Raw genomic sequence first — 12,192 nt, 5'->3', positions numbered from 1 at the left:
CGAAAAATCCGTCTGTAATTACAGACAGAAAATCCGTCAGAAAATCCGTCTGAAAATCTGCCTGTAATTACAGATGGAAAATCCGTCTGAAAATTCGTCTGTAATTACAGACGGAAAATCCGTCGGAAAGTTCATCGCCTTCGAGAAATGGATGGAGAATTTATAGAGGGAAAATCTGTCGGTAACTAGTAAAAATCCGTCGGTAAATAATTTCCGACGGAGCTTTTACAGAGGGACAAAATCCATCGGTAATTTCGTCGGTAACCAAAAATCCGTCTATAATAAAGACTAAATCTGTCTGTATTAATTCATTTTCTAGTTGTGATTCTTGCTTTTTAGTATTTAAATATAATCTAAAAAGACAAAAATACTAAATAAAATTAAAGTGGCTACTTAAAAATAATAAAACTTTGATAAAAGACAAAAAATAATAAATAAAGGTGATTGCTGAAATTATTTGGTTTTTTATTTTCTATGGTATTATTAAATTTTATATTAATTTACGGGGAGATGATATTGTCACTTCTTTATTTTTTACAAATTTATATAAAATAAAATATAAAAAAATAATGTAAAAAATACTATTATTAAAAATAGGACTGATATTATTATTTCTTTATTATATATTCATCTAAATTTTGCATAACACGTGAATTTAAATTTAGTATTATAATGAGAAAATATGGAAAAATAATAATATTAGTGTACAATGTATACAATAAATTAAAAAAAATTAAAAATTAAATATTAAATATTAAATTTTTAATTAATTATTTAATTTTAAAATTTAAAATTTAAAAATTTAGGATTAGCATTTAAATACACGGTTATTTTCAATTTCACTATAATCTCTCAACCTCTATTCTATCCCGAAAACTCGTCACTGTCCCTAGGTCCCGGAGACCATGCCAACGCGCTCATGACCATCAACAACGATGATGATCTCACGAAAGCTTTTGAGATATTTGTGTGGGAGAAGGAGAACACGGAGGCTTCATCGTCATCATCAGGTATCACTCCGAATTGAAGGGTTTGCAATGGATGCTGCAGCGGCTTGGTCTTGAAAGTTCATATGATGACTGCATCGCCATGATTGCTGTCTTCGATACTGATCCTAATTAATTATTTTTTTCGTCTTATATCATCACTGAATGTTTAATTCACTAGATATATAGATGGTTATTTTAATTTTTAATTGAATGGTTATTTTGTTCGATTTAATTTAAGTATATACAATTAACAAATGCTAGATGGTCATTTCACTAAGTAGTTGGATGATTATTTTAATAACTACGTGGATGGTTGTTTAATGGCCGATGAGAAAGCTTCTAACGCCGAAGAGGTGGGATGATTGATGAGGATAGGGGTAGCAGACAGTTGAGGGGAAGAGGGTGTTTGGGTAAATTTCATTGGCAAATTAGGGTTGGGATGGTTAATTTTTTGAAATAACTGTTTAGATTTTTTTTTTCTGTGTATTGGACCAAATTTAAAATCCTTTATAAGTATTGTCAAGATTTTTTATTGTCTCCCTAACAAAGTTCATATAAAAAAGAAAGCGTACTTGTTTGTGGCATGATAATTGGTAGTAATAATTTCTATTTTGTGCATGGTCTGCCTAAATTTTTTATGAGTATCAAATTAATTTGTATCTCAAAATTTTTGTACTTGTTTGTTGGGAATACTATAATTATTCGAATTCGTAGAACTTCAATTCTATTCTGCTTAAAAATCATTTTAGTTATTGTTCCGTTCGTTGGTTATACTTCGACTAAGGTAAAACTATAAATTGGAATCTAGTTAAACTAAATACACACGTACTATATCAGGAGTATGTAGAAAGTATGTGTTTTGCTCTCCTAACAGACTTATCCCATAAAATCAAATAATTACGTGCCAACTCAAATGGACACAGGAATCTCTCTGCAAATCTCTCTAAAAAAGCTCACTAAAGAGCCGTTATCACATAATTAGGCCCACTAAGTAACCGCCTGTAGCACAGCAATTCTATAAATATATCCACTCCTGACATGAAGAAGGTACGTTATTCACTCTGAATATCATCTCTATTATTCACACTCTTACTAACTTGAGCGTTGGAGTCCCTTTGCAGGTGCCCAACGCCACCGTCCTTAAAAGAAGACGATGTTCCTTCCTCTCACTCCCAAGGAAGGCAAGTTCAAGCACTAACAGATAGGGGTGTTCATGGTTTGGTTAATCCAAAAATCAAACCAGTTTTTTGGTTAACCAAAAATATAGTATTGGTTAATTAACCAAATTGGTTTTACATGATGAAATCGGTTATTAACCGGTTAGTGAATTTCAAAACCGGTTTTTAACCGGTTATTAAAATAAAAGCCGGTTTTTAAAAAAATAACCGGTTTTTATATAAAAACCGGTTTTTGTACTAAAAATTGGTTTTTACATGTAAAAATAGATTTTTACACAAAAATTAATATTTTTACATATAAAACCCAAATTTTTACACAAAAAACCGGTTTTTGTCCCAAAAACCGGTTTTTATACTAAAAAATTGGTTTTTACATGTAAAAATAGATTTTTACACAAAAATTAATATTTTTACATACAAAAACCCAAAATTTTAAACCTTTTTTTAATTGAATTTTTTAATCTAATTTTTTTCTTTCTAATGATACGAGTAACATTTGTAAATAATGAAGTCCCTTCCATTGCTTTCGTTCCTTTTTCTTTCTTATCTCTTTTCAATATTTTCTATAAATAATTTTTTCTCTTTCTCTCTCTCTCCTCTTCTCTTTCTTTTCTCTCTCTCTCCCCCATTTTTCTCTCTCCTCCTCTCTTTCTCTTCTCTCTCTCCCCCTCCTCTCTATCTATCTCTCTCTCTCCCCTTCCCCCTCTTTCTCCCCCTCCCCTTTCGTTCTCTCTAGCCTTCTCTCCCTTTCTCTCCCCATGCTCTCTCTCCCCCTCCCTCTTTCTCTCTCCCCTCCTCTCCCTCTCTCCTTCTCTCTCCCCTCTTCTCTTTTCTCTCTCTCCTTCTCTTTTTCTGTCTCTCTCTCCTTCTCTCTCCCCATCCTCTCTCTCTCCCCTCTCTCTTTCTCTCTCTTTGTCCTCTTTCTCTCTCTGCTTTTCTCTCTCTTATCCTTCTTCTCTCTTCTTATCTCTCTCCTTTTTTTCTTTCTCCTCCTCTATCTTCGCCTCCTCTCTCTCTTCTCTCTCGCTTTAGAGAGAAGAGGAGAAAAGAGATAGAAGAGGGATAGATATTAAGAGAAGGTTGAGAGAGAAAGAGAAAAGAGAGAGTAAGAAAAGAAAGAGGAGAAGGAGAGAAAATGAAGAGAGGAAGAGGAGGAGAGAGAGAAAGAAGAAAAGGAAAGAGAGATGAGCGAGAGAGAGAAAGAGAGAAAAGAAAAAAGAGAGAGAGGAAGGAGAGGGGAGAGAGAGAGAAAGAGAGAGAAGGAAAAAGAGAGGAGAAAGTAGAGAGATATGGGAGAGAGAGAGAGAGAAGGAGAGGAGAGGAGAGGAGAGAGAGAGGAGGGGAGAGAGAGGAGGAGGAGAGATAGAAAAAGGGGAGAGATGATTAGAGAGAAAAAGGGGAGGAGAGAGAGGAAGAGAGAGATCGGAGGGGGAGAAAGAGGGCAAAGAAAGAGAGAGAGAGAGAGAGAGAGAGAGAGGAAGTGAGAGAGTGGAGAGAATGAGAGAGAGATAGAGAGAGAAGGAGAGAAAGAGAGAGGGAGAGAGAGAAAGAGGGAAGGGGATAGAGAGGGAGAGAATGATAGAGAGACAAGGGAGAGAGAAAGAAAGACGAGGTGGAGAGAGAGAGAGAGAGAGAGAGAGAGAGAGAGAGAGAGGGGGAGGGAGGGGAGAGAGAGAGGAGGAAGATGGGAGAGAGAGAGAGAGAGAAAGAGAGGAAGATAGGGAAAGAGAGAGATAGGGGAGAGAGAGGAGGAGAGAAAGAGGGAAAAAGGAGAGAAAGAGAGAGAGAGAAGCGGAGAGAGAAGGAAATGAGAGAGGAGATAAAGAGAAAAATGAGTTAGAGAGAGAAGGGAGAGAGTGGGGGGAAGGAAAGGGGAGAGAGAGGGAAAAGAGAGAGAAATAGGGGAAAAAAAGAGAGAGAAGGGGATAGAGAATAGAGAGAGAGAGAGATGATAGGGAGAGAGAAAAGGAGAGGAGGAGAAAGAGAAAAATGAGAGAGAGAGAGAGAGGGAGAGTAGGAAAAAAGAGAGATAGGAGGAGAGAGAGAAGGGAGAGAAAGAGAGAGAGAGAAAGAAGGGAGGGAGAGAGAGAGAAAGAGAGAGTAAGGGGGAGAGGGAGGGAGAGAGAAAGGGAGAGGAAGGGAGAGAGAGAGAGAGAGAGAGAGAGATAGAGAGAGAAAGAGTATGTAATTTGGTTTTGAAATTAGGTTTTGATTTTAATTTGGTTTTGGTTTTGGTTAACCGGTTAAAAATCGGTTTTTTTTAATTTGGTTTTGGTTAACCAATTCTAAAAAATATGGATATGGTTTTTAAATTGTTTCATTAAACTGGTTAACCAAAATGTGGTTATGGTTTTTTAACCGGTTAACCACATTTTGGTTTTTTTATGAACACCCCTACTAACAGAATAGGCTATACCTCGAAGTCTATTTTCACACAGGAACATTTGACGCCCACCGTGGGGCCGAAGCAGTTAATCTAACCCCACCATTCCTTATATATTGCACTTTATTTTCTCTCTTTCACACAGTTTCTCCAACCTTTTAACATGGCCGACAACAGAGTTCACTCTAATTCATTACTTTCATCTCTTATAGTTCACATACTTACTTGAGCGTCGGAGTGCTTTTTGCAGGTGCTCCCACCACCGTGTTTCACCGTGCCGAGGTTATTTCCGAAGGCTACCTTCTAGACGACGTATAGCTCTCCACCAATAGATTAGCAGCCTCACTGGGAGAGATATACTTTGGCTAGACCTGAACGAAATATTTGGCGCCCACCATGGGGCCGAAATTAAATAACTCCATGACAACCTTTTGTTATTATTTTTGCAGGTCCACGGCTGATGATGTTGTTCTCCCACCTACTCATGATGAACTGGTGGCAATGACCATCACTCTCCAAGTGGAGGCAAAGAAAATGGCCAATCTTCTGAACGACGGGAGAAAAAATGAGAGAAATAAGTTCATAAAGTTGGAATTATATTCGAGTTTTTAATCAAATTTAACAATCTTTTACAATTTATTAACTTATCATTTATTCTATCTTTTTGGTGATAGTGAATCTTTTTTATATTCATTTTAAATTCATGTATTACTCGTAAATGAGTATTCGTTTTATTCCTTATTTTACATTGCTTTGCTCTGATTATAATATTTATTATTATGCCGAATTCCTTTTTTTTCTTATGTTGTTGACTATAGACTCACCATGGTAATGACACTTTTTTTATTGATTTTTAGCAAAACAGCATAATACATAACTACTTATTCCTATTGACACGCTAATAAGCTATATTTTTTTTTATTCTTTCTCAATTGTTTTCATGTATTATTGAAAACTTCTCTATTTGTTATTTATATTATCGTTATTAGTAATTACTGCTTGTTCTTTAACTAATTACTCAATGTTCATGCTGTCTTATTCATGTTTTTTCCAATTATTCGGAATGACGGAGTTTAATTTTAACTTTAGCCAATAATTTCAGAATATGTATTTAACAAAATTTATTCTTAATATATTGGCGATTGGAACAGGACATGACATGTTTAATGTGTCTTCAATTTTTCACCTTCAACTTATGAGAATGGACCTCGATCATACATGAGCAAATTTCACCTTCTTCACCAACTCAGATTGAGTTATAGCTTATGAACCTTACTATAAGTCGCCGTTGACATTTCTACTTCGGTAAAATTATGTATATGTATAATCTAATTTGCTCATATATATGTTTTATGTCAACTTTCAATACATCATAACTTCCTACGAGGTATCTACTACTCTATATATTCGAATTGCTTCACATTATGTATGTATCTTATCATTTCATATATCAAAATCAATCAATCAATCCATCGAAAAATAAAATTGGCTATTAATCAATCCGAAAAAAATGACTTTTTACCAACCAAAAAACAAACTCAATTAACAATTATCTCAATTTATTTTTCTATTTTACAATAATTTATGCATGTTTACTTTCAATCCATTTTATTTATGTTACAAATCTTTATTATTCACTCAATATTCAATAATTAATTGTTTGGGCAAGAAATTCGTCAATAAGTTGCTGTGGATTGGAAAAATTCTCAAAGACAATTGATCATTGCATCCTCGGATCATACAATCGATTCGGTCAACTAATACATATTTTCGAACTTTTCAGTTCGCATCAATCAAATACTATATGCCATCCATGAAAAATTGTTCTCAAGCAAAAAAGTATCCCCACATAATTATATTGATTGAACAACTCTTACCATTCAATTGGTTTTGAATAAATATCGATTAACTGACTAAGTTTGGGGGCTACCACTCATTGAATAGCCATAACTATCTCACATTCTAATCTTTTTTATTCATTTTTATTTATTTGTTTATCTATTTCATCTGTTCGATCGTTCATAACCTTTCAATATCACTTTTTCACTACCAATTTTTTTCATTTTTTCTCTCTATTCAATCTAACAAGTTGAGCTTGGGGTTGCCATAATCACAATTCCGATTTATAGGTCGGAAGCTCAACCTGTTTAATTGAAAAATTTTTACAGGTCAAGCTTAGGGGCTATGTTCCATCCGTTGGCTATACTTCAGCTCAGGTAAAACTATAAATTGGAATCTAGTTAAAACTAAATACACACGCTATATCAGGAGTACGTGGAGAGTACATGTTTTGCTCTCCTAACAGACTTATCCCATAAAATCAAGTAACTACGTGCCAACCCAAATAGGCACAGGAATCTCTCCGCAAATTTCTCTAAAGAAGCTCACTAAAGAGCAGTTATCACATAATTAGGCTCACTAAATAACCGCATGTAGCACAACAATTCTATAAATATATCCACTCATAACATGAAGGAGGTACGTTATTCACTCTGAATATCATCTCTATTATCCACACTCTTATTAACTTGAGCGTTGGAGTCCCTTTGCAGGTGCCCAACGCCGCCGTCCTTACAAGAAGGCGATGTTCCTTCCTCTCACTCCCAAGGAAAGCAAGTTCAAACACTAACAGAATAGGCTATACCTCGGAGTCTATTTTCACACAGGAACAGTTACATTTAAAATGCTTTAGTAATCTATATTGTAATTTATTATAATATAGATGTTGGTTTAACTTATATAGGAAATCAATTAATAATAAAATATTTTTTTACAAATTATACATATGTGTTTTGTCTCTAAAAATAATGTTGCAAAAAATTAATATTATGTGTTTGTAATTAAAAGAAAAAAATATTGCCAAAAATTCAAGTGTTACAAAAAATTTTAAAAATGAAAAATTGTCACCAATTATGTTAAAAATATTTGTCTCACAATATTACGTTTTTTTGTAATAAATCTTTTTTTGTTACAAAACCATTTTGTAACTCTAAGTACAATGAAAGTTTGGGTTAATAGTTAAATTAGTTCCTAAAAAATGACTCAATCTTTAAATTCGTCTTTAAAAAATTTTATCAATCAAATTAGTCATTCAAAGATTATAAATTAATCATTTTTGTCTTTAGTCATTCAATTAGCACGCAGTTTTCGCCAATAATTGATGATACGAAAGATTAACTCATACCATACATAACACCTAGCATATCCAATTAAAGGCTAAACAAATATATATTTATAAAAATTTATCAATTTAGTGTCGTTAGATTATATTAGGTAGGGGTGTGCATGGGCCGGGTGAAACCGGGTTTGATGTGACCCAGACCCGGCCCGAAATATATATCGGACCTATTTGTTAGACCCGAACCCGACCTTAAACCCGATGAAACCTATACACTTTCGGGCCACGATTATACCGGGTGAAAACCGGGCCGTTAACATTATATTACCTTGATACCTTCTTGTAAGTTAGCATGTAAAAATATCCAAATTTCCAAGACTCCAACCATTATTTGACATGGTAAAATTCACTTAGAAAAATATAATAACTACTAACTCTTCTCTAAAATTAAAGTATAACTATAATCAATACTAATATTGCCTAATAACACCAAATATTTAAATCAATACAAATAACACAAGATTATGCATTAGTCTAAAGTCTTATGCATTTTAAACATAAAACATTAACTTATAGTCTTATATATAATGACTAATAACACAAAATATTAAGGTTTACAATAGTTAAATTTCACATAATAATAGCCATCACCATCACTAATAACACAAAATATTAATTGTGTATGATAACCGGGCCATCGGGCCGATTTCGGGTGACCCGAGCTATGGCCCGGACCCAACCCGGAATAATGACCGGGTCTACTTTTGAGACCCATACCCGACCCTAGACCCGATGAAATCACATCAAATTAGCCCCTAAAGTGTTCGGGACCGGACCGGGTCTTTGGGTTGGGCGGGGCCATGCACACCCCTAATATTAGGATTAGTATTTGTATAATTGAAAAAATTGACTAAATTGATAGATTTTTATGAATATATTTATTCAGTGTCCAATTGAATATGCTAGGTATTATGTATGCTATCAGTTAATATTTTATATCATCAATTGTTAACAAAAACTATTAATTGAGTGATAGAAAAACAAAAATAATTAATTTATTTGTAATCTCTGAATGACTAATTTGATTGATAAAATTTTTTAAGAACGAATTTGAAAAATAATTCATTTTTTAGGGACTTATAAAAATTTTGTAACAATTTAGTTTTGTTATAAAAGCATTTAGTAACAAAACTAATATATTTTTTAATAATTATTTTTATACAAATACTTTTTTTTTTTTTGTGATGCCCAAGAGTGTAAAAAAGCTATGGTGGTTGATCATTCATATTATTATCATATAGACTATCCAATCAATCCTTTTCTAAAAGTATAGTAAAACTATTCATGGAAGTCCAGGTAAATATTCTCTATATTACATTCCCTCACTTGAGCAATATGAATAATTTTTTCTTATATATAACAATAAAATAAAAGTAGTCTTCAGTTGAGCTCACAGTGCGGCTAATTTTGCAACCTAATAATCTATAATAACGAAATAACATTTTAGCTTATACTCTTATTATATTTTTTATTATGAGTATAATTCACGTGACGCATCCACAACATGTGAAAACAGGACACCCACGACATTACTCTACTTCAACGCAGCATACCGGGCTTTGTAAAAGCCCAAAAGCCCATTTCTTGGAGGTAAGTTGTCCTTCACAACAGGGTGGTTAGTGAATTCTTGACTCCACTTATGTAGATTAGGGAATTTGTCAACGGTCAACAAAGTCAAGTCCGCAGCTTCTTCAAGAAGAGGGAGCCAATAAGCTATGAAGCTAGCAGCAATGTCCACAAGACCAATTGTGTCTCCACCAAAGAACTTGTGATTATAACGCTTGAGCTCATTCTCAATAAATTGAAGGGCCTCGGTTGCTTCTTGAATGGCCTTCTCACGTTCTTCATTTTGAATAGTCCATGCAGCCTTCACTACTGTAGGAATGCACTAGCCACAAGAAAAACAAGAATGAATGGGGCTTTACATTTTACCCTATTTATACATTTCATAATAATATTTTTAAGAGCTAGTGTTTAAAATGTTATCTAAAAGTTGGGTGGAAGAGATGAATAATTTAGACTGATAATGAGTAAAGTAGGATATAGAATTTAGATTTTATTTTAATTTTATTTATTGGTTTAAAATTTGTTTTAAATTTAGTTATATTCTATCTGTGATTTGAGAATATTAGTTCTACTCGCATCCTAAAATTTTACATCTAATTTTATCCAATTTAATTCATAAGAAGTTAATTTTTTTAAGTTAAACACAATATATATTTAATTATTTTATAATTTATAATTATATTAATAAAATAAAAAATATAAAACCAAGTTTATATTAAAATTAAGAACAACAAATCATAATAAAATTTATATTAAAATTATAAAAGAAAAAATGTGGGTTCAATCTCCATCTATTTCATCATATATGTATATAGAAGTCAGATAAGATTAGGCCTAATTAAATTTATATCCGACTTTACTCGTAATTCAACCCATTCCACTCTTAACCCTATCCAAATGCACTGGTTAGGTTGAATTTGGATATCCGTGAATAAGGTTAGTATTACCAATCCTAAATGAGTTAAGCCAAGTCAAATTTAAGCTTAGCTTACGATGTTCATCATTAATAGACTGGGTTTAATTATAAGATTAAAATTTGGTTCACCAAAAACTCACGAATTAAATCAAATTTATTAGTAACTCAAAGAGCATGAATATGCTTATTACAATTATAATTATAATTTATATATGGTTTAATTATTCCGTCAGTCTCTATAATTTTATTAAATTTTTAATTAGATCTCTATACTTTTATTATTTTTAATTAGGTCTCTATATCATATCAGATTTTGTAACTAAGTCCCTATCGTGATAAAAATGTTAGAATTAATAGAATATTCTGTTAAACTATATAAAATATTCAGTCAAATGTTAGGCATATTTCTAATATTCTGTTAATTCCAACGTTTTTGTTACGACAGGACTTAATTACGAAATATGATATGGTTATGTTCAACGATTTTTAAAACAGAATTTTGCAAAAAATTACCTAACTTCCAAACTACGTAACTTCTTCATTAAAAATGGTATTGACCTGAACCAATTGAAAAAGAAATTTGGATAAGTTAAGTTTAACCATATTAATTTTTGAAGGTAGTTGGATTTAATTTGGATTTTATATGAAATTTTAAATGTTGTACGCTAATGCTGTTTTTTGGTTTTTAAGACATTGTAGAGCAGTCACGGTTTTGCTTCTATTCCCGAAACTAGAGTAAGCAAAAAATTATGATTTTTAGTTTAATAAAAAGCTTAATCCAAAATGATTGTTTGGACATAAAGTTAGTGCAATTCTGAATTCATTTGGTATTTTAAAAATAAAATTGAAATTTGACTGCCAATGTTATTTTGGTAACTATCTTAGGTATGTGATTTAAAAATTGAATTTTATACTATTATCAAGTATTTTGAGAATATATTGTTGTGATTTATAAGAATTCAATGGAAAAGAAAAACACCTGTATATATAACACTTTTTAAAGATCACACATTTTAGTATATATATAAAGATCACACTTTTTAAATATATACACACATTTTAAAGATCACACATAAATCAATTTGATCTCTTATTTGATTTATGGTACTTATTTTAAAATAACACTTACTAGGGATAACTCAATTAAAAAGTTATCTTAAGAACTAATTTCATTGGTGCTAACATTTTAGTGGTCCAATTGAAGCGATAAAGCCTTTATAGACCAAATTAAACTCATGATTTTTCATGCACCAATTTGGACATTAACTAATCCATATTTTTAAATTTAGAGATTATTCTATAATCTCCAAATATTAGGTAATATAAAATTAAAACAAAAATAAATTAAAGGCTAATTACAAAATTAAATCAAAATGAAAATAAAACAAAAAAATCTTACTTATACAATCAAATTATAAAATATATTTTCGATACATATAGATAATTATAAGAATTTAATCTTCATAGTTAATAGAAATAAAAATTAATTTCTGTAATTATCAAATTTTCATCACTAAAAGTAATTTCGCAATTAAAAATTATAAGCAAATGAAATAACTATGTCCACAAAAGACTTACCTTTTCATCAATGAACTTGGCCCAAAATCGAGCCATGGCTTTGTCATAAGGATGTTGAGGCAAAATGGCATGGTTTTTGTTCCAAGTCTCATCAATGTATTCAAGAATCACAAGGGACTCTGCTAAGGGTTTTCCATTGTGGACAAGCACAGGCACCTTCTTGTAAATAGGGTTGTATTTGAGAAGTAGTTCACTTTTGTTTCTAAGATCTTCTTCAAAGTAAGTGTATTTTACTCCCTTCAGTTTCAATGCTATTTGCACCCTTCTTGCATATGGGCTTCCCCCAACACCAAAGAACTGAACTTCTCCACTGTCTTCAGCCATGTTAGTTAGTTAATTTAATTTCTACAAATCTGAATATTGTTCTTTTAACAAATGCCAATGTTTCTGGCTTCTGCTTTTTA

General features: G+C 32.1%; 1 protein-coding gene across 1 annotated transcript; it reads right to left on the bottom strand.

The window, feature by feature from the left end:
* Nucleotides 1-9,007: 9,007 nt before the first annotated feature.
* On the bottom strand, nt 9,008-12,192 carry LOC107625637 (putative glutathione S-transferase). The gene is made up of 2 exons (XM_016328329.3): nt 11,789-12,192; nt 9,008-9,616 (listed from the first exon to the last, which is right to left on the bottom strand). Exons 1-2 carry the CDS (start codon nt 12,110-12,112, stop codon nt 9,263-9,265), a joined length of 678 nt encoding a protein of 225 aa, XP_016183815.1. The 5' UTR covers nt 12,113-12,192; the 3' UTR covers nt 9,008-9,262.

Source organism: Arachis ipaensis, chromosome B2 (genome assembly GCF_059453495.1).
Source record: "Arachis ipaensis isolate K30076 ecotype BB chromosome B2, ASM5945349v1, whole genome shotgun sequence".
Taxonomy (NCBI): Eukaryota; Viridiplantae; Streptophyta; class Magnoliopsida; order Fabales; family Fabaceae; genus Arachis; species Arachis ipaensis.
This window is presented reverse-complemented; position numbering and strand designations above follow the sequence as displayed.

What these genes read in the sequence shown, in the direction of transcription:
- LOC107625637 (XM_016328329.3), bottom strand. Translation starts at nt 12,112, where the DNA reads ATGGCTGAAGACAGTGGAGAAGTTCAGTTCTTTGGTGTTGGGGGAAGC. An exon ending in CCAAGTTCATTGATGAAAAG is followed by an intron (nt 9,617 to 11,788) that starts GTAAGTCTTTTG and finishes TCTTGTGGCTAG; the next exon opens with TGCATTCCTACAGTAGTGAA.